At 45.6% G+C, this 22,834-nt stretch overlaps 1 protein-coding gene across 1 annotated transcript; it reads right to left on the reverse strand.

Moving 5' to 3' along the window:
- Positions 1–1,342: 1,342 nt before the first annotated feature.
- On the reverse strand, positions 1,343–9,301 carry LOC116986338 (purine nucleoside phosphorylase-like). The gene is made up of 6 exons (XM_033041774.1): positions 9,006–9,301; positions 7,083–7,246; positions 6,148–6,251; positions 5,480–5,655; positions 4,771–4,961; positions 1,343–1,757 (listed from the first exon to the last, which is right to left on the reverse strand). The coding sequence occupies exons 1-6, from the start codon at positions 9,029–9,031 to the stop codon at positions 1,522–1,524; spliced, it is 897 nt and encodes a 298-aa protein (XP_032897665.1). The 5' UTR covers positions 9,032–9,301; the 3' UTR covers positions 1,343–1,521.
- Positions 9,302–22,834: the final 13,533 nt, after the last annotated feature.

Below are 22,834 nucleotides of genomic sequence, written 5' to 3' on the forward strand. Positions count from 1 at the left end.
ACCTGACAACAGAGGGAGAAAACAATGCTTTCATCCCATGTGTATAATCGTGTTGCGTTAATCTGCAATTCATCAACTGTGACAAATAATTGGTTTAAAATATTTTTTTTAATTTCAATTACACTTTTAAAGAGCTGTGCAAACAGCCACCAGAGTGAAACAATCTAAAACTAAGTTCCAGTTACATGTAAATATATTGTATTGCAAAAACTACAGCGCAAGTAAAACTCAGATAATCCACTACACTTGGGACTTTAGTGATGCTGGAGTGCAGATTTTCTGGACTATTGGATGTTGTTCAAACTAATCACTAACAATTTTTAATAATTTATGATGTTGCCAGTACTCGAGGGCCTGAGCTATTGAGAGAGGTTGAGCAGGCTAGTACTCTGTTCTTGGAGTGCTGGAGGATGTGGGTTGATCTCATAGAGGTGTATGAAATCATGAGAGGAATAGATCGGATGGAAGCACAAGTCTCTTGCCCAGAGTAGGGGAATCGAGAATCAGAGGACATAGGTTTAAGGTCAGGGGGGAAAGATTTAATAGGGGTAATTTTTTCACACAGGGTGGTGGTGTGTGTATGAAACGAGCTGCCAGAGGATGTCGTTGAGACAGGTAGTATCGCAACATTTAAGAAACATTTGGAACAGTGCGTGGATAGGACAGGTTTAGAGGGATATGGGCCAATGCAGTAGGTGGGACCAGTATAGATGGGGCATGTTGGTCGATGTGGGCAAGTTGGGCCGAAGGGCCTGTTTCCACACTGTATGACTCGAATTATTATTTTATATTACGTCACATTGTATTATAATTTCCTAATGAACCTGATAATTTTAAGGGGACTGCAGGAAATTGATTCCTGGTCAATTTGAAGCCAGAATGGGAACTGGGACCCCAGTCAGAAGGAACTGCAGATACTGGAATCACATGTCGAACACAAAATGCTGATGTAACTCACTGGGTCAGGCAGCATCTCTGGAGTTCATGGATAGGCAATATTTCTGGTCAGAACCCTCTTCAGACTGATTATAGTGGGAGAGAAGCAGACACATAAAATGGGGCACGAGTTACCTAGATTGGAGAATTCAATGTCTGAAGAAGGGTCCCGACTCGAATCATCACCCATCTTTTTTCTCCAGGGATGCTGCCTGACTCGCTGAGTTACTTCCACACTTTGTGTCGATCGCCAATGTTCATACCGTTGGGTTGTAAGTTACCCACGCGGAATATGAGATGCTGGTTTCTCCAGTTTGTGTGTGGCCTCACTCTGGTAATGGAAGAGGCACATGACAGAAAGGTCAGTGTCGGAAAGGGAGGGGGAGTTAGTGTTTAGCAACCAGGTGATCGCGTAGGCCCTGACAAATTGAGCGAAGGTGTTCAGGGAAAAGAGAAAAAAAAGAGGAAATAAGCAATGTGGGAGAAGGGGAGTTAAATTGGTTGGCAACTGGGTGATTCAGCAGGCTTTGTGAGACCCAGGATTTCTCAAAAGCCTGATGGAGTAGCATCGGAGTTTTACTATATTTATTCTCCTGGGATGTCTTGCACACCCATGGATGTCACCTCCATGCGACCCACAAGCTCCATTATCAGGCGTTGCACCATTTCAGCCCTCATTTTGCCGATACTCAGAACAGCGTTGTGGTCCACTGCTTCAGTGCTGTTATACTCTTTCGTCACTTTGTTGGTGATCAGCGAGAGGCCAAACACTCGCAGGCCGCAGTGTCTTGCCACAGTGACTTCAGGAACAGTGCTCATTCCTGCAGGGCGGTAGGGAGTGGGAGAATGCATAGTTTAGTTTAGTTTAGTTTAGGAATACAGAGTGGAAACAGACCCTTCGGTCCACTGAGTCTACGCCGACTAGCGATCCCCGTACACTAACACTATCCTACACACTAGGGCCAATTTACAACCAAAGCCAATTAACCTGCAGACCTGTACATCTCTAGAATGTGGGAGGAAACCGGAGCACCCGGAGGAAACCCACGCAATCACAGGGAGAATGTACAAACTCCGTACAGCCAGCACCTGTAGTCAGGATCAAACCTGGGTCACTGGCGCTGTAAGGCAGCTGCTCTACCGCTGCACCACTGTGCCACCCCACATTTACAGAAGGTTAAAGATATGCTGAAGCATTATTTATGGTTAAAGTGATTTGAGCAAAAGGACAAATATAACTGAAGAAAGATTCCAAGGGGAGTAAGGGCCGACCCTAGCTGACAAGGGAAGTCAGGGACAGTATAGAAATAAAAGAGAAGAAGTACAACAGAGCAAAGATGAGCGGGAAGCAAGAGGATTGGGTAATGATTAAAGAGCAACAGAAGATAACTAAAAAGGCAATACGGGGAGAAAAGATGAGGTACGAAGATAAGCTAGCCAAGAATATAAAGGAAGATTGTAAAAGCTTCTTTTGGTATATGAAGAGGAAAAAATTAGTTAAGACCAACTTTGCACCCTTGAAGACTGAAAAAGGTGAATTTATTATGGGGGAAATGGCAGATGAGTTGAACAGGTACTTTGGATCCGTCGTCCCTAAGGAGGACACAAACAATCTTTCTGATGTACTAGTGGCCAGAGGATCTGGGGTGTTGGAGGAACTGAAGGAAATCCACATTAAGCAGGAAATGGTGTTGGGTAGACTGATGGGACTGAAGGCTGATATTCCCCAGGGCCTGATGGTCTGCATCCCAGGGTACTTAAGGAAGTGGCTCTAGAAATCGTGGTTGCATTGGTGTTCATTTTCCAACGTTCTATATCAGGATCAGTTCCTGTGGTTTGGAGGGGAGCTAATGTTATTTCTACTTTTTAAGAAAGGCGTGAGAGAGAAAACAGGGAATTATAGACCAGTTAGCCTGACATCGGTGGTGGGGAAGATGCTGGAGTCAATCACAAAAGATGAAATAGCGGTAACAGGATCGGTCTGAGTCAGCATGGAATTAAGAAGGGAAATTGCTTGAATAATCTTCTGGAATTTTTTGAGGATGTAACTAGGTAAATGGACAAGGGAGAGTCAGTGGATGTAGTTTACCTGGACTTTCAGAAAGCATTTGATATGGTCCCACATAGGAGATTAGTGGGCAAAATTAGGGCACATGGTTTTGGGGATAGAGTGCTGACATGAATAGAAAATCGGTTGGCAGACAGGAAAGAAAGAGTAGGGATTAACTGTTCCCTTTCAGAATGGCAGGCAGTGACTAGTGGGGTACCGCAAGGCTCAGTGCTGGGACCGCAGCTATTTACAATATACATCAATTATTTAGATGAAGGGATTCAAAGTGACATTAGTAAATTTGCAGATTACACAAAGCTGGGTGGTAGTGTGAACTGTGAGGAGGATGCTATAAGAATGCAGGGTGACTTGGACAGATTGGGTGAGTGGGCAAATGCATGGCAGATGCAGTTTAATGTGGATAAATGTGAGGTTATCCACTTTGATAGCAAAAACAGGAAGGCAGATTATTATCTAAATGGTGTCAAGTTGGGAAATGGGGAAGTACAACGGGATCTGGGGGTCCTTGTTCATCAGTCACTGAAAGTAAGCATGCAGGTACAGCAGGCAGTGAAGAAAGCGAATGGCATGTTGGCCTTCATAACAAGAAGAATTGAGTATAGGAGCAAAGAGGTCCTTCTGCAGTTGTACAGGGCCCTAGTGAGACCACACCTGGAGTATTGTGTGCAGTTTTGGTCCCCGAATTTGAGGAAGAACATTCTTGCTATTGAGGGAATGCAGCGTAGGTTTACAAGGTTAATTCCCGGGATGGCGGGACTGTCATATGCTGAGAGAATGGAGCGGTTGGGCTTGTATGCTCTGTAATTTAGAAGGATGAGAGGGTATCTTATTGAAACATATAAGATTATTAAGCGTTTAGACACGCTGGAGGCAGCAAACATGTTCCCGATGTTGGGGGTGTCCAGAACCAGGGGCCACAGTTTAAAAATATGGGGTAAAGCATTTAGAACGGAGATGAGGAAACACTTTTTCACATGGAGAGTTGTGAGTCTGTGGAATTCTCTGCCACAGAGGGCGGTGGAGGCCGGTTCTCTGGAGACTTTCAAGAGAGAGCTAGATAGGGCTCTTAAAGATAGCGGAGTCAGAGTATATGGGGAGAAGGCCGGAACGGGGTACTGATTGTGGATCATCAACCATGATCACATTGAATGGCGGTGCTGGCTCGAAGGGCCGAATGGCCTATTCCTGCACCTATTGTCTATCGTCTTGTCTATTGTCTATAATATAATAACAATGAACTACAGATGATGGTTATTACCTGGAGTAACTCAGCGGGTCAGGCAGCATCTCTGAAAAACGTGGATAGGTAACGTTTCGGGTCAGGACCCTTCTTCGGACTTTTTCAGATGGGGACTCTTGTTCAGTGAATTGTGCACAAATTTGGGGGATAGGAGAATCAAGAACCAGAGGACAAAGGTTTACGGTAAGAGGGGAAAGATTTAATAAGAACCTGAAGGAGCAACCTTTTTACACAGGTGAATATATAAAACGAGCTGCCAGAGGAGATATACACAAGTCACTGCAGATACTGGTTTAAAATAAAGAGTCATAGTGCTGGAGAATGTAGTTGAGGCAGATACTATAACAGCATTTAAAAGACACTTGGACCAGTACAGGGATAGGAAAGATTTAGTGGGATATGGACCAAACGTGGGCAAATTAAATTATCTTAGATGGGGTATCTTGGTCGGCATGGATGTGTTGGACAGAAGGGCCTGTTTCTGTGCTGTATGGCTCTGTGGCTATTGCATAAAAATTCTTACCCACAACATCGACTCCGAGCTTGTGAAGAAAACGTGCTTCAGCTATTGTCTCGAAGCTGGGGCCGCCAACCATGGCGTATACCCCGTGATGCACTAAATTAGCGCAGTCCAGCTCAGTGCTTATATCCAGAGCCAACTTGCCCAGTGCCCTGTCATATACATCAGACATGCAGGGGAAGCGGCAACCAAACCTACAAAAAAGAACACCTGGATTACTTCCTCGTCCCTGCGAGCCATGGCCAAACCCCGACAGCATGGAACTGAGAGAGGGAAGCTGCTGAGCCCAGCCCCTGCTAGTCCCTGAAGACTGGGAACCAAAGAGGGGGTGGGAGGGATTTGGCAACAGCCGCAGATGATGGACAAGGGCCGGTAAGAAGGAACCCGGGGTCTTACTTTCCGCACCCTCAAGATCAGCTGCAAGAGGTGTCCCTGGGGCACGAAGGCTCCGGGTGGCCGGGTGAGGAGAGGGACGTGAAAATGGCTTAAAACCTGGCAATGGACTCCTGGGCCTCCTCCATTGCCAGAGTAAGGCCACGCACAAACTAGAGGAACAGAACCTCGTATTCCGTTTGGGTAGCTTACAACCCAATGGTATGAACATTGAATTCTCCAATTTTACTTAACAACCCACCCACGCCCTTTCACTTTTTACCCTCTCTCATATTCGGATGGACACCCCTCTCTTGTGTTGAAAGGCATGGTGACATACTTTTCATCATTGGGTCCCCGGAGAGGATGCTGCCCTGCCATCCCTGGCAGATTAACGTGATCCTTGATGATCATAATGTCCCCCGTGTTGTAATCATCCGCAATGGATCCGGCCGCATTAGTCACAATCAGGACTTTAACCCCCAGCAGTCGGAAAACCCGGACTGGGAAAGTTACCTTGGGGGAAACGGGGAGCAAAATACACATTAATGAAGCAACTAGGTCATCTAGCTATATATTACTAAAACTCTCATCTTGTTTGTTTCTATGTCTGTCTGTCTGTCTGTCTGTCTGTCTGTCTGTCTGTCTGTCTGTCTGTCTGTCTGTCTGTCTGTCTGTCTGTCTGTCCAGATGATCCTGAAATTACGCCAAAATGGTACACGATAGCGCTACAATTTTTGGTCCACCATACTCACCATTGTCCTGGAGTGTGGTGTATCATGGTTCTTTCTATTGTGAAAGTGTTGGAGGAACACAGAATCTATTGGACTGAATGACAATCACCTCCATGAAGGATTTTGTTTAAATATATCTTGATGCCCTCTTGCTTGCTATAGAGGCCAGTTAACTTGAGGAGCTGGTTTAGTTTAGTTTAGTTTATTGTCACTTGCGCCGAGGTTTAATGCAAGGAATAGTTTAAACACAGCAGATATCAGATGTTGCCTTTACCTTTGTGAGCGTGTAACCTTCGAACATGTGGAAACGTCCCTGCATACATACGCATGTCTTCCCCTTCAGTTCTCCAAAGACTAGTTGACCAGCATGTCCTTGCACTGAACAAACAGAAGCCAATCATCAGTGGTTTCTGTTTCATTTTAGAGATTCTTCTGCCCTCTCCACATAACCTTTGACGCCCTTACTAATCAAAAATCTATTAATCTCCGCTTTAAAAATACCCAAAGACTTGACCTCCACTCTGTCTGTGGCAATGAATTCCACAGATTCACCACCCTCTGGCTAAAGAACCACCTCCTCATCTAAAGGCAAAATGTGTTGAACCCAGTCCATCACGGGTACTGACCTCCCCACCATTGATGGATCTACAGGAGTCGCTGCCTCAAAAAGGCAGCCAGCATCATCGGAGACCCACACCACCCTGGCCATGATCTCATTTCACTCCTGCCATCGGGAAGAAAGTATAGGAGCCTGAAAACTGTAACATTTAGGTTCAAGAACAGCTTCTTCCCTGCATTCATCAGGCTATTAAACACTACAACCTCACATAGACTTAGGGACATTATTTTTAACTTTGCATTATTGTTTTTTGTTTATTTGTTTGCTTTCATATATATACACATATATATATCTTTATATATATATACACACACACACACAAATATACACTGAACTTTTTCTGTTATTACGGATTTTACACTACTATGCTACATGTCTGTAGTGCTGCTGCAAGTAAGAAATTCATTGTTCCGTTATTGGGACATCTGACAATAATACATTCTTGACTGTTGACATCCCTTTCTTCTGAGGCTATGCCCTCTGGTCCTAGATCTAGTCCACATCCACTCTATCCTAGCCTTTCGTTATTCTATCAGTTTCAATGAGTTTCACCCATAGCAAATGTTTGAATGAGTCCGTGATTTCCGTACCTGTGCTTTTCGGGAAGTTGGGAATATCTGTGTACTTGAAGGTCTCCTGATCGGTGAGTGTCTCAGCAAGAGCTCCTAATCCCGAGCCACAGATTATTGCAACCTTTGGTCGATGTTTGGTCCTTGACAACAACCATTCTGTTGTCTCCAGATATGTCTCGTAACTGAAACAATCCACACAGTTATTAACTCATCGAGGGCAACAGAATGTGATATTATTTCCCCAGAAAGCCACTTCAAGAGATTTGCGAGCAACCACATTTTACAACTGTGTGGAACCAGTAATATTTGTTGAGTGAATAAGGTATTGTCGGATTCATTTCTACTCATTGTAGCCCAGTCCATCACACAGACCAGCCACCCCACCACCGACTCCATCTACTCTGGGAGAGCTGCGAACATAATCAGGTCCTGACCCAAAATGTCGCCTATCTATATTCTCCAGAGTTGCTGTCTGATCCGCTGAGTTTCTCCAGCAGTTTGTGTCCACCTTTAATATAATCAAAGACTTGTCCCATCCTTCTTCTCTCCTGCATCTCTCATTCCTTCTTCTCCCTGATCCCGTCCGACAAAAGATACAGGAAGCTTGAAAGCGCACACCACCAGCCTCAGGAACAGCTTCTTGCCCTCTGTTATCAAGCTTCTGACTACCTGACTCTTATACTCAATGTGTAGAAGGGAACTTTCTACCGAATATACACAAAGTGCTGGAGTAACTCAGCAGGTCAGGCAGCATCTCTGGAGACAAAGGATGAGTCTGAAGAAGGGTCCCAACCCGAAATCTCACCCATCCTTTTTCTCCAGAGATGCTGCCTGACCTGCTGAGTTACTCCAGCATTTTGTGTGACTGTGTCTGTCTTAGACTCAAAGCTCTGACTGATCAAGGCAAGCGTACTTTACACCTAAGATAAACACAAAGTGCTGAAGTAACTCAGTGGGTCAGGGAGCAATTTTGGAGACAAAGGATGGATGACGTTTCAGGTCAGGACTCTTCTTAGACTCTTCTTCAGCCTGAAGAAGGGTCCCGATCCGAAATGTCATCCGTCCTTTTTCCCCAGAGATTCTGCTTGACCTGCTGAGTTACTCCATCACTTTATGTCTAACTTTGGTATCAACCAGCATCTGCTGTTCCTCTTCTCTGTACCTTACACCTTCTTTACTTCTCTATCTTCGTGTGTTGCCACTTTAAGGAAGCAATGGACTTTGTCCGCAGGATTTCTCTGGTACTTCAATTCGGTTGGGAGGCTTGCCATTAATGGTATACTTTCCTGTTACATTAGTCTTCACAAAGTGCAACACCTCATACTTCGGATTAAACCTCATCTGCCACCTGACACTTCTCCGCCCATATCTGTAAGATCTTTCTCTCGGCGTCTTTTGACAGACTTCCCCAATGTCTGCAACTCCACCAATTTTGATGTTGTCTGCAAATATACACCCCAAAGTCTTTTCGATCCTCCAAATCTTTCAGTTTCCTCGTATTTATTTTCAAACCACTTTGGTTTAATCTAGTTTTGATTAGAGACACAGTGTGGAAACAAACTCTTCGGCCCATCAAGTCTGCGCCGACCAACGATTACCCGTACACTAGTTCTATCCTACACTCTAGGGACAATTTACGGAAGCCAATTAACCTACAAACCCACATGTCTTTGGAACGTGGGAGGAAACCGTAGCACCCAGAGAAAACCAACATGGTCACAGGGAGAACGTACAAACTCTGTACAGACAGCACCTGTAATCAGGATCGAACCCGGGTCTCTGATGCTGTAAGGCAGCAACTCTACCACTGTGCCGTCCTGCAGCACTTGCCTTGCTGCAGCTCCACAAAAGGATTATTTAATAATCCATTGCAGGAAATTCCATTTGCCACTTCTCTGCCCAATTGTCTGGAACAATGTATCGGCCAAAAAAACATCTTACCAAATTATATCCGCAGAATGCATCATCTCAAATCCCAAGTAGTCTCATTCAGTTCTTTGACGGAGTGCTTCTCTTGGTCAATTCATTAACAGAGTACAATGTTCACTGTGTAAATGCTCACTCAAACGTCATCCATGGTTTCAATTTATATTTAAAAGGAGGCTTGAGTTCCAATTGGCATTCGGGTTTGGCACCATGATTGGCTCGAGCAAGCTGATGTAAGGATATAATTTGTTAATTTTTGGGTGGAGAGATGAATGGTTACATTCAGTCAATTTTTTTCCCTTGCAAGACAGGATATGAATTGAGAAGGTAAAAGAATAATGAGCAATGAAAATGATTGTTAACCCTTTGTGATGTGCCGATGAAAATCAATAAAACTATGGACATACACATCAAGGTCTTTCTGTGCTTCACAATTTTCACATTTTTACTTTTCTAGTCTCTTGCCTTTTTACACCTCCCAGAAATAATTATGTCAGAATTCTTTGGAATATATTCCCTCTCTACAAAACTACCCAGACATTTACACCTTTCCGGACAGCGTGGCGGCGCAGCTATAGAGTTGCTGCCTTACAGCGCCAGAGACCCGAGTCCGATCCTGACTATGGGTGCTGTCTGTACAGAGTGTGTATATTCTCCCTGTGCCATGTTAGTTTTCTCTGGTTTCCTCCCACACTCCAAAGACGTACAGGTTTGTTGGTTAATTGGCTTCAGTAAAATTGTAAATTATCCCTAGTGTGTAGGATAATGCCAAAGTACAGAATGATTGCTGGTCGGCGCGGACTCGGTGGGCCGAAGGGCCTGTTTCCGCGCTGTGTCTCTAAGGTAAAGTGAAGTAAAGTAAAGAAATGACTGCCAATGAGTTACAGACTGCTCCTACAAGAAGTGTCCCGACCCAAAATGTCACCTGTCCATGTTCTCTAGAGAAGTTGCCTGACCCGACGCTTTACTCCAGCACAGAGTTTGTACATGGGGATTCTCCAGGTGTTCTGGTTTTTTCACACATCCCAAAGACTAACAGGTTTGTAGGTTAATGGCTTTGGTAAAAATTATAGAATTGTCCCTAATGTGCAGGATAGTGCTAGTGTAAGGAGTTAGCTGGCCGGTGAGGACTTGGTGAGCTGAAGGCCCTGTTTCTGTGCTGTATCTCTAAACTAAGCTAAAAATAGTAATGCATTCTCTGGTCATTTGAGAAACGATTCAGCATCTCCAAGGGAGTGAGTGCAAGACCTTGGCAGGCTCTCTTATACGGAGTTGAGGGTACACCGTAGACATGGCAAACCGCAGATGCTATGAGCTTGAGTAAAACAAATAAGTGGTGAAGGAACCTAGCAGACTAGGCAGCATGTGTGGAAGGAAAAGGACATGTGACATTTTGGGTCGGGGGCTCTTCAGACATAGAGAAGAGGGGAGAAAGCTGGGAGAGAGAGGTTATGGGTGGAAGGTGAGGAACAACAATGATAGGTGGATACAGTGAGGGTGGGTGGAGATAGTAAGCGAGACTGGAGGTGAAGTGGAGACAGAAGGGGGCGGGTGTGGAATCTGACAGGAAGGAAGAATAACATGTGATAAAAATCAACTGCAGATGCTGGTTTATACCAAAGACAGCTTCAAAAAAGGTCCCGACCCGAAACGTCACCTATTCATTTTCTCCAGAAATACTGCCTGCCCCACTGAGTTACTCCAGCACTTTGTGTCGCTCTCTGATAAGAAGGAAGATAGGGAATGACTGTTGAACCAAAGGGAGGGATCTGGCGTGGGTGGAAGGGAACGGGATGCAGGGAGAAGGGAAAAAAGGGAAGGAATGCTCTCATTTGGAAGGGCCATTAAAGAGAGAATGTTAAAGAAATACAGTACCATCTATTCATGCAATACACCATGAAAATAGATTATCCTCAATGCCTCATTGTTCACAGAGCATGCTAATTCAATTTGCTTGCCACATTTCCTGCAGCATTAGAATTACTAAAACTTAGTAGCTCATAAATGGTTCAACATGCCTCAAGGATTTGAATGAAATGTATATCTAGTAACGTATATTGGATATATTGGTCCCAAGCTGCAGTTTTTCCCAGTTGTACTACTGAGTTAGGTTACATAGATGGGGAATCATTCTGTTTTATTTAGCCCATGTCAACATCTACAAAGAGCCATCCAGTTAGTTCCTAGTCTTAAAGATATACTCAAGGTGCTCAAATAACTCAGTGTCTCTGTAGAGAAAGGATAGCTGACATTTCCGGTCAAGACCCTTCTTCAGACTCCATAATGGGTACTGACCTCCCCACCATTGTAGGGATCTACAAGAGGTAAAAAGGCATGATCAAGGACCCACGCCATCCTGGCCACACTCTCCTATCGCTCCTACCATCGGGAAGAAGGTACAGGAGTCTGAAAACAGTGACCACCAGATTTTAGAATATCTTCTGCCCAACAACCAACTTGAACACTGCACAACACAAACCTTAACTATGAACTATGGACTGTCTTTGGTTGGACTAAATACTTTTTTTGCACTATTATTGGGGTTCTTTATTTCTTGAACTTTGTTTCAACAAATAAAAGTTGGGTGGCAGTGTGAAGTGTGAGGAGGATGCTATGAGGATGCAGGGTGACTTGGACAGGTTGGGTGAGTGGGTAGATGCACGGCAGATACAGTTTAAGGTGGATAAATGTGGGGTTATCTACTTTGGTGGCAAAAACAGGAAGGCAGATTATTATCTGAATGGTGTCAAGTTGGGAAAAGGGGAAGTACAACTAGATCTGGGGGTCCTTGTTCATCAGTCACTGAAAATAGGCATGCAGGTACAGCAGGCAGTGAAGAAAGCTAATGGCATGTTGGCCTTCATAACAAGAAGAATTGAGTATAGGAGCAAAGAGGTCCTTCTGCAGTTGTACAGGGCCCTAGTGAGACCACACCTGGAGTATTATGTGCAGTTTTGGTCTCCAAATTTGAGGAAGGACATTCTTGCTATTGAGGGAGTGCAGCGTAGGTTCACAAAGTTAATTCCCAGGATGGCGGGACTGACATATGTTGATAGAATGAGCGGCTGGGCTTGTATACGCTGGAATTTAGAAGGATGAGAGGGGATCTTATTGAAACATATAAGATTAGTAAGGGATTGGACACACCAGAGGCACTGATTGTGGATGATCAGCCATGATCATATTGAATGGTGGTGCTGGCTCGAAGGGCCGAATGGCCTATTCCTGTTGTCTATTGTCTATTGTTTATTATATTTTAATAAATATATATATATATTTATATATTATCTATGTGTACTGTGTTTTCAAACCTTCATTGGTGCTGCAAATAAATATGTCATTGTCAGTACCTAAGACAATTAAACTCTTGACTCCTGACTCCACACCCACCTCCATATCCCTGTAATCTTTTTCTTAATTTAGTTTAGAGATACAGCGTGGAAACAAACCCTTCGGCCCATTGAGTCTACACCAACCATCGATCACCCGTTCACACTAGTTCTGTGTTGTTCCTACTTTCCCAACCACTCCCTACACACTAGAGGCAATTATCGAGGGCCAATTAACCTGCATGCCTTTGACATGTGGGAGGAAACTGGATCACCCGGACAAAAACCCATGCGGTCACAGGGAGAACATGTAAACTCCACACACAGACAGCACCCGAGGTTGGGATCGAACCCGAGTCTCTGCTGCTGTGAAGCATAGGCTCTACCAGCTGTCCACTGTGCAGCCTTGGAAGGGCAGGGAGCTGGAACACACAATGTGTCAGTGGCCATTCTAGTAAATCATGTGCCTCATGTGTTTCCTGAAGACCTTTCTGCCCGATGCACTTCACATGTGATCTAATCGTCCCATCTGCATAGCTGGACTTGATTAAACTCACATGACACATGCCTAAGGCCTGTAATAACTTAATAAAATCATCAATGGAGCTTTGGGCACAAGACAGTCTTGGATCCTGTTAATTAGTAGCATCTTGCTTCATGCTCGTGATCGCTCAGATTTTAAAGAATGTTTTTGATAATTAACTTTGCAACTGTTCACTGGTTATCAGACAGTTAACCCTTTGTGAGATGAAGCACTGCGGTTATACAGTATCTGTACAACATAAAACATAGAACAGTACAGCACAGGAACAGGCCCTTCGGCCCGCAAGGTCTGTGTCAAACATGATGCCAAGACCAACACATATCTGCCTGCACATAATCCAAATTCCTTCATTTCCTGCATATCCATGTGCCATTCCAACAGTCTTTGAAACACCACTATTGTATCTCCTTCCACCATCAACCCTGGCAGCATTTTGCAGGCACCTACCACCCTCTGTGTAAAAGACTTGCCCCCGCCATTTCCTTCAAACTTTTCCTTTCTCACTTTAGACCTATGCCCTCTAGTCTATATTACTAAAAGTCTGATCTTGACCGCTTTTGGCTCACTGTGCTGCAATTTCCGAGAGAACGTAGCCATCTACGGCCGTCATTTTTGGCCACCTCGCTCAGAGCCCCCCTCCGCCTTCCTGGGCCAAAGGAATTTTCCCATCGATGAAAACTCAGAGAGATATTAATGTTTTTTTTTTAATTGCCATTCTCTCTGCTGCCCCTGCTGGAGGGAGGGGGAGGGACTATAAAACCAGGAAGTGGTGTGCCTCACTCAGTCTCTGCAAGATGGAGGAAGCCAGAGGGTCACGTCTCTCTGAGCTCTGAATAACACTGAACACATGTCTACTCAACTGTGAGTGCCCTTAATGTGGTTTGAAAATGAAAATATGGTTGGTTTGAAACATGCACTGCAAATGGTTGTTTGGGTTGAAGTAAAAATGCTCTGCAAATGGTTGTTTGGGTTGAAGTAAAAATGCACTGCAAATGGTTGTTTGGGTTGAAGTAAAAATGCACTGCAAATGGTTGTTTGGGTTGAAGTAAAAATGCACTGCAAATGGTTGTTTGGGTTGAAGTAAAAATGCACTGCAAATGGTTGTTTGGGTTGAAGTAAAAATGCACTGCAAATGGTTGTTTGGGATGAAGTAAAAATGCACTGCAAATGTCGTTGCACCCTGCATGAAATGGTATGAAACTGCACTTGAATTTGGTGGCCTTGCACCCTGCTTGAAGTGGTTGGAAACTGCACTTGAATTCGGTGGCCTTGCACCCTGCTTGAAGTGGTATGAAACTGCACTTGAATTTGGTGGCCTTGCACCCTGCTCGAAGAGGTAAGAAACTGCACTTGAATTAGGTGGTCTTGCACTCTGCTTGAAATGGAATTTCAAGGAATAGCCGTGAGTCAACTGCCAGCCCACCAGCCTTGAGTGCGCTGCCAGCACATCAGGATTGAGGGACTGAGCTGCCACCCCAAGAATCCATTTGGCTCACAATGTCCATATTAGCCCTCTGGAGACCAATAGTCCCTGCAGCCAACAACACCCAAACCAGCGTTCCAGAAAGCCCCCCCCCCCCCCCCCCCCCCCCGGCCAAAAATATTGGAATTGGTGGAGAGGTGGAATATTGCGTCGGGGGACCAGCCCTCCCGTGTGAACATGGGACCCAACGGGTCCCACTTAGTCTAGTATTTGTTATTTCCATCCTGTGAAAAATGTTCTGTCTACCCTATCTATGCCTCTCATAATTTTACATACTTCTATCAGATCTTTGCGTGTGTGTGTGTGTGTGTGTATGCATGTGTGTGTGTGTGTACCGGTACACTGTAGCACTAAAGTTTCTGCAGAATCTTACTCAGCTTTTTCTCGTCGTCGATCTGATCAAGTTACCTTCAGATTTGATGTTATATTTCACGTTATTGATATTTAAAGGTTTAAAAAAAGCAACTGAGACAAGACGTTTCTGGCAGCTTCCAGTGAAGATGTCACAATGGCATCTCAGTCCTCCAACCACAATGAGATCTCAAAGGTTCAAAGGTTCAAAGGTTGATTTATTGTCACATACACCTAGATGTAGTGAAATTCTTTTTGCCAATGCAGCACATTAAAAAAGGAATACAAACATAACAATAATAAATAGCTTTAACATAGTCCAGTCCCATCCCCAATGTCCACCCATAGTCGGGCCTATTGAGGCCTCCACAGTTGCCTCTACGGAGGCCCGATGTTCCAGGCCGTCCTCGCCGGATGATGATGTTCCGGCGTCGGGAGAGTCCTCCCAGCGGCCTGGGAACCCTGGAACGGCCGCCTCCCTACTCGAGACCGTGGCTTCCGGAGCCGACAAGGCTGCGCCGAATGGAGCTCAACTGGCGATCTCGTCGCGAGATCCCAGGCTCCCGATGTAAAGTTTCAGCGCCACTGCCCGCAGCTCCGCGATGTTTTTAACGCCGGTCCCAGCTCACCGGAGTTCCAGCGCGGCGACTCAGGCAAGGCACCACCCGCCCCGCAATGGCGCTCCAGCGCTGCACCGCCGTCCTCAGACCCGCAGCTTCGCCGATGCCGGTGCCGCCGCCGCCGATGCCGCCGCCGATGCCGAGGCTCCGGACGGCCCCGTCGCTCCTCGGACCCGCAGCTCCGCAGCCGCCGCCAATGCCGCCGATGCCGATGCCGAGGCTCCGGGCGATCCCCTCAGGAAATGCCGCTCCAGGCCCGCTGGTAGGCCGCGAAGACGGGTCGAAAGTGCAGCCCGGAGAAAAACTGCATCTCCGACCAGGTAGGGACCCTGAAAATTAGTTTCCCCCTCTCCCCCCCCTCCCCACACATAAAAAAGCTAGAACTCCTTAAAAACAAAACACTAAACTAACTAAAAATAAGAAAAAAGAAATGAAAAACAGACAGCTGCAGGCTAGAAGCCATACCCCCTACAGGTTGGCGCCGAGGACCTTTTTCACAATTTACACAAGCTGCCATGAACATTCCGACAATCGAAAATGACATCACAATGTGATCTCTTCTGTCAATACACAAGCAATGAGAGTTGACGGAGTGAGGAATTGGAGAAGAAATTTTATTTAAACATTGTCTTTGGTGGGGGAGTGCAAAAGGGGAGAGGTAAGGGAGGGAGTGACTGAGGGTAAGAAAAAGAAGAGGGAGTGAGAGATGACAGAGAGACAATGAGATCAGCAGCTTCAGGGGGAGTAAGGAGAGAGTCCCACTTGGTCTAGTATATTACTAAATATCTCGTCTTGTTTTCGTGTGTGTTTGTGATTGAGCTCAAGGAACTACACAATGGCGTGAACATTTTTGCACCACCTTTGTCCCGTGGTCATTTGTATGGGGTTTTGTTAAGATTGTTGTTATATTTCACGTTCTTGACATTAAAAAAACAAACTTTGAGAAGAATAACTGTGACTGCGCTGTGAGAGTTTTCTGGCAGTTGCAGCTATGGCATCTCACAGTCCTCCAATCACAATGGGATCTCATTTACATACGCTGCCGTGAACATTCTGCCCACTGACAATGACATCACAATGGGATCTCAGCTGCCACCGGACAGTGACCCCGGAGGGCAGGCAAAAGGAGAGGGAGGGAGAGGTAGATGTAGAGATAGATAGAGAGAGACAGACAGACAGATATGGGGTTAGTGTGTGTGTGGGGTGGTTAGTGTGTGTGTGTGTGTGTGTGGGGGGGGGGGTTAGTGTGTATGTGGGGGGCCGCGCCTGCGCAGTTGGGAGCAAGGAAGATGACTGAACTTTATTGCCTTCCCTCGAAACGCTGATTCCGCTGTGTGGGGATGTTCATGTTAAATTCTATCGTATGTCGTGATCTTTTTATTCGTATGGCTGTATGGCAACCCAAATTTCACTGTACCAATTAGCGCAGTGACAATAAATGTAAACTTGAACTTGAACTTGAACTTGATGGGTGAGTGGTGGAATATTGTGTTCGGGGACCAGCCCGCCCGGGTCCCACTTGGTCTAGTATATTACTAAAAGTCTCGTCTTGTTTGGACGTCCGTCTGTCTGTCTGCGTGTGTGCGATCTCAAGGAACTACGCCAAAACGATACACAATAGCTCGAAAACGTTTGCACCACCTAATTCACCTTTGTCCCGTGGTCATTCGTGTTCAGTTTCCTTCCGATTTGATGTTATATTTCACAAGTTATTGACATTTTTAGATTTACAAAACCCCAATTTGGGAAAAATGTCTTCCCCGTGCTTACAGCTTTGACGTCACAATGGGATTGTAGCTGTGCTCACAGCATTGTTGCTATCCATGTACACTGAGTCCTGCTAGCTCTAGCACGTTCAAATGCATTTTTCTTAAAGTCACAGTACATTGACTTTTTTTTAAAGTTTAAAATGAGGAAGGGTGAATAGGGCGAAATGAGCAGCCCCTGTGCAGTTGGGGGCTATGGGGGAGTGGTCGAATATTGCATTGGGGAATGGGTTGCATTGGGGACCAGGCCTCCCGTGGGTGCTATGGTTAAGTGGTCGAATATCGCCTTGAGGGAACGGGTTGTGTTGGGGGACCAGGCCTCCCATGTGACAGGGACCCAATGCGTCCCAGTTGGTCTTGTGTACTATTAAAAGTCATGTCTTGTTTGTGTGTGTGTGTGTGTCTATGTGTGTGTGATTGCGCTGGTTCTATGCCAAAATGGTACACGGTAGCGCTAACATTTTTGCACCACCTTACTCACCTTTGTCCCGTCGTTGTGCCTATAAAGTTTCCTTCAGATTTGATGTTATATTTCACGTTATTCATGATTTTTATGTTAGAAAATTTGTTTAAAAAGATTTTTACTGCTAAATTCTTGCTGGCCCAGCTTGCAACACATTTCCATAGAAAGTTGCAATCCAGAAACACTCTGTCCTTCCACCAAGTTTTCACCTAAACTGGAGCTATAGCGTCACAATGGGATCTCACAGTCCTCCACCCGACAATTGCAACAATGTTACTTACTCCAGCTCCTGGCAGCAAGTGCTTGCACAGGAGGGGGAGGGTGAATTGGTTTTGCAATTGGAAGTGCTGCGGCAGGCAGGGGAAGTTCAATTGGAAGTGGTGGAATCTTACGTAGGGGAATGGGTTGAGTTGGGGGCCCACGCCTCCCTTGGGGGCTATGGGTTAGTGGTGGAATATTGCATTGCGGTACCCGGCCTCCCGTGTGACAGGGTCCCAGTTGGTCCAGTATACTATTAAAAGTCTCGTTGTGTGTGTGTGTGTGTGTGTGTGTGTGTGTGTGTGTGTGTGTGTGTGTGTGTGTGTGTGTGTGTGTGTGTGTGTGTGTGTGTGTGTGTGTGTGTGTGTGTGTGTGTGTGTGTGTGTGTGTGTGTGTGTGTTTGTGTTTGTTTTTTTGCTTGCACTGGTATCTACGCCACAACGGTAGCACTAATATGTTTGCACCACCTTACTCACGTTTGTCCCATCGTGTCTCCTATAAACGTCCCTTCAGATTTGATGTTATATTTCACAGGTTATTGATGAACTTTAAGTTGGCTGTCATTCGTGCGCCATTTACGCGACCTGCTAGCGCGTGGGTAGCGCGGGACGACGCATGTAGTGGTGTGGAGGAGTGTGGAGTGGCATGGAGGAGTGTGGACTTCGTCCTGAACAAAATCTTTGCACGCCACCGGCCTGTCGCGTAACTGACGGCCAATGTGGGACAGACCCAAGTCCCTGGCGCGGCGCAACGTCTCACCTCCAACAGCAGCAGAAGCAGGCAAATGATCACCCTGCTCGGCCTGGGGCTCACAGCCGTTGCGGATCCGGATCCGCCCCCACTCCTACTCCCAGAGCGGGGCCAAGACGATTGGAGATAGGCACAAAATGCAGTAGTAACTCAGCGGGACCGGCAGCATCTCTGGAGAGAAGCAATGGGTGACGTTTCGGGTCGAGACCCGTCTTCAGACTGAAGAAGAGTCTCGACCCGAAACATCATCCATTCCTTCTCTCCAGAGATGCTGCCGGTCCCGCTGAGTTACTCCTGCCTTTTGTGTCCATCTTCAAATGACGTCATGCGCTCCAGACAGCTGTGCAGACGCATGATGACGTGCGCGACCGTCGCGCGTCAGTCACTACCGGCCTGTCGCGTAAACGACGGCCCAAGTGGGACAGGCCCTTTACTTCATAAAGGTGAGGCTTATGAGAGGAGATTATAGAACACAGAACGTAGAACATGGTACATACAACATGGAACATAGATCATGGAACATGGAACATAGAACAGTACCGCACAGAAAGGGCTTTTCGACCCACAACGTTTGTGTCAAACATGATGCCTAGTTAAACTGATCTCATTTGCCTGCATATAATCTAAATCCCTCTATTCCCTGCACTTATAGAACATAGAACAGTACAGCATAGGCCCATAATGTTTGTGTCGAATATGATGCTGTTAAACTGATTTTGTTCCATGTGCCTATCTAAAAGCCTCTTGAATGCCACTACCATATTTGATTCTACCACTACCCCTGGCAATGCAATCCAGGCCCCCACCACTCTCTGTGTAAAAAACGTGCCCCGCACATCTCCAATAAACTTTCCCACTCTCATCTTGTAGCTATGCCCTCCAATGTTGGTCATTACCACCCTGGGAATTTCGGAGGCTACTGTTCAGGTAGTGATACAGAACACAGTGGAGAAATGTGAGAAGGATTTCTCTGTTTGGCAGGGAATTGGGCAGATGATGGGCTTGGTGGCAATTGGGCAGCAAAGATGGTGACAATGGAAATGCGTTTAATGTATCCAACACTGGCCAGTGGATAGATGTTTCTCAGTTTCAGGGAGTGGGTAGGGGGAGGTGTGGGGATGGGTTCAAACGGGTCCAGATATTGGGACTGCAGCTTGTCATTAGAAAAGGGAGTTTGTAGCGTGCCTCCGAGATAGATTCTTAGAGCAGCTTATACTGGAGCCTACCAGGGAGAAGGCAATTCTAGATTTAGTGTTGTATAATGAACGGGATTTGATGAGAACTCAAGGTAAAGGAACCATTAGGAGGTAGTGACCACAATATGATACGTTTTAATCTGCAATTTGAGAGGGAGAAGGTAAAATCAGTAGTGCCAGTATTGCAGTTGAACAAAGGGGACTATAGAGGCATGAGGGGGTGGCCAAAGGTTAATTGGAAAGTGTTGTTCCATGTTCTATGTTCTATGTTCCATGTTCTATGTTCCATGCTCTAGAAGGGATGACGGTGGAACAGCAATGGCAGGAATTTCTGGGAATAATCCAGAAGATGCAGGATCATTTAATTCCAAAGAGGAGGAAGGATTCTAAGGGGAGTAAGAGGCGCCCGTGGCTGACAAGGGAAGTCAAAGACAGTATAAAACTAAAAGAGAAGATGTATAACATGGCAAAGATGAGCAGGAAGCCAGAGGATTGGGAAACTTTTAAAGAACTACACAAGGTAACTAAAAAGGCAATACGGGGAGAAAAGATGAAGTACGAAGGTAAGCTTGCCAAGAATATAAAGGAGGATAGTAAAAGCTTCTTTAGGTATGTGAAGAGGAAAAGATTAGTTAAAACAAATGTGGGTCCCTTGAAGACAGAAACAGGTGAATTTACTGTGGGGAACAAGAAAATGGCAGATGAGTTGAACAGGTACTTTGGTTCTGTCTTCACTAAGGAAGACACAAACAATCTCCCAGGTGCACTAGGGGACAGAGAATCGAGGGTGATGGAGGAACTGAAGGAAATTCACATTAGTCAGGAAATGGTGTTGGGTAGACTGATGGGACTGAAGGCTAATAAATCCCCAGGACCTGATGGTCTGCATCCCATGGTACTCAAGATGGTAGTTCTAGAAATTGTGGAAGCATTGGTGTTCATTTTCCAATGTTCTATAGATACTGGATTAGTTCCTGTGGATTGGTGGCTAATGTTATCCCAATTTTTAAGAAAGGAAGGAGAGAGAAAGCAGGGAATTATAGATCAGTTAGCCTGACATCGGTGGTGGGGAAGATGCCGGAGTAATTTATTAAAGATGTAATAGCGGTGCATTTGGATAGCATTAACAGGATCGGTCCAAGTCAGCATGGATTTCCGAAGGGGAAATCTTGAATCTGGAATTTTGTGAGAATGTAACAAATAAAAGGGATAAGTGAGAGCCAGTGGATGTAGTGTATCTGGACTTTCAGAAATCTTTGATAAGGTCCCACACAGGAGATTAGTAGGCAAAATTAGAGCACATGGTATTGGGGGTAGGGTATTGACAAGGATAGAAAATTGGTTGGCAGACCGGAAACAAAGAGTAGGAATTAACGGGTCCCTTTCAGAATTGCAGGTAGTGGCTAGTAGGGTGCCGCAAGTCTCGGTGCTGCGACCATAGCTATTTACAATATATATTAATGATTTTGATGAAGGAATTAAAAGTAACATTAGCAAATTTGCAGATGACACAAAGCTGGGTGGCAGTGTGAACTGTGAAGAGGATGCTATGAAGATGCAGGGTGACTTGGATAGGTTGGGTGAGTGGGCAGATGCATGGCAGATGTAGTAGAGTGTGGATAAATGTGATAAACTTTGTTGGCAAGAACATGAAGGCAGATTATTATCTGAATGGTGTCAGATTAGCAAAAGGGGAAATACAATGAGATCTGGTGTAATTGAACATCAGTCACTGAAGTAAGCATGCAGGTACAGCAGGCAGTGAAGAAAGCTAATGGGCATGTTGGCCTTCATAATGAGAGTATTTGAGTATAGGAGCAAGGAGGTCCTTCTGCAGTTGTACAGGGCTCTGGTGAGACCACACCTGGAGTATTGTGTGCAGTTTTGGTCTCCTAATTTGAGGAAGGACATTCTTGCTATTGAGGGAGTGCAGCGTAGGTTTACAAGGTTAATTCCTGGGATGGCGGGACTGTCATATGATGAAAGAATGGAACGACTGGGCTTGTATTCACTGGAATTTAGAAGGATGAGAAGGAATCTTATAGAAACATATTAAAAAAATTAAGGGATTGGACACGCTAGATGCAGGAAACATGTTCCCGGTGTTGGGGGAGTTCAGAACCAGGGGCCACAGTTTAAGAATAAGGGGTAGGCCATTTGGAGCTGAGATGAGGAAAAACCTTTTCACCCGGAGAGTTGTGAATTTGCGGAATTCTTTGCCTCAGAAGGCAGTGCAGGCGGATTCACTGGATGCATTCAAAAGAGAGTTAGATAGAGCTCTTAGGGCTAGCGGAATCAAGGTATATGGGGACAAGGCAGGAACGGGGTACTGATTGTGGATGATCAGCCATGATCATATTGAATGGTGGTGCTGGCTCGAAGGGCCGAATGACCTACTCCTGCACCTATTTTCTATGTATCAATGTGTCTATATATGATGGTACACAAAAAAGCTGGAGAAAATCAGCGGGTGCAGCAGCATTTATGGAGCGAAGGAAAAAGGCAACGTTTCGGGCCGAAACCCTCCTTCGCTCCATAGATGCTGCTGCATCCGCCGAGTTTCTTCAGCTTTTTTGTGTACCTTCGATTTTCCAGCATCTGCAGTTCCTTCTTAAACACATGTCTATATATGATGTTTGGGTGGCTTCAAGTTCTTTGGGTATCCAAAGATGATGTTGTGTGGAGCAGATGAGTTGTGGTCCGATGAGGATTGGTGGAGGGAAGGCAGGTCATATTGTGTTGGTACACAATAACTGCAGCTGCTGGAGTCTTGAGCAAACTACAAAGTGCTGGAGGAACTCAACGGGCCAGGCAGCATTTGTGGAGGGAATGGACAGGCGATGTTTGGCGTTGGGACCCTTCTTCAGACTGATTTTAGTGGAGGGGGGACACCTGATAAAGACAGATGGGGGCAGGACTAAGCCTGGTGAGTGATAGGTGGATACAGATGAATGGGGGGGGGGGGGGGTTGGATTGGCAGATGGGTAGAGTAAATGACAAAGGTTAGAGGTGAAAAGGAGACAAAGGGATCCCAGATTAGGAGAGAAAAGCAGTGAAATGTAAGGCCAGAGAGAGGGATATACA

The sequence above is a fragment of the Amblyraja radiata genome, chromosome 23 (assembly GCF_010909765.2).
Source record: "Amblyraja radiata isolate CabotCenter1 chromosome 23, sAmbRad1.1.pri, whole genome shotgun sequence".
NCBI lineage: Eukaryota > Metazoa > Chordata > Chondrichthyes > Rajiformes > Rajidae > Amblyraja > Amblyraja radiata.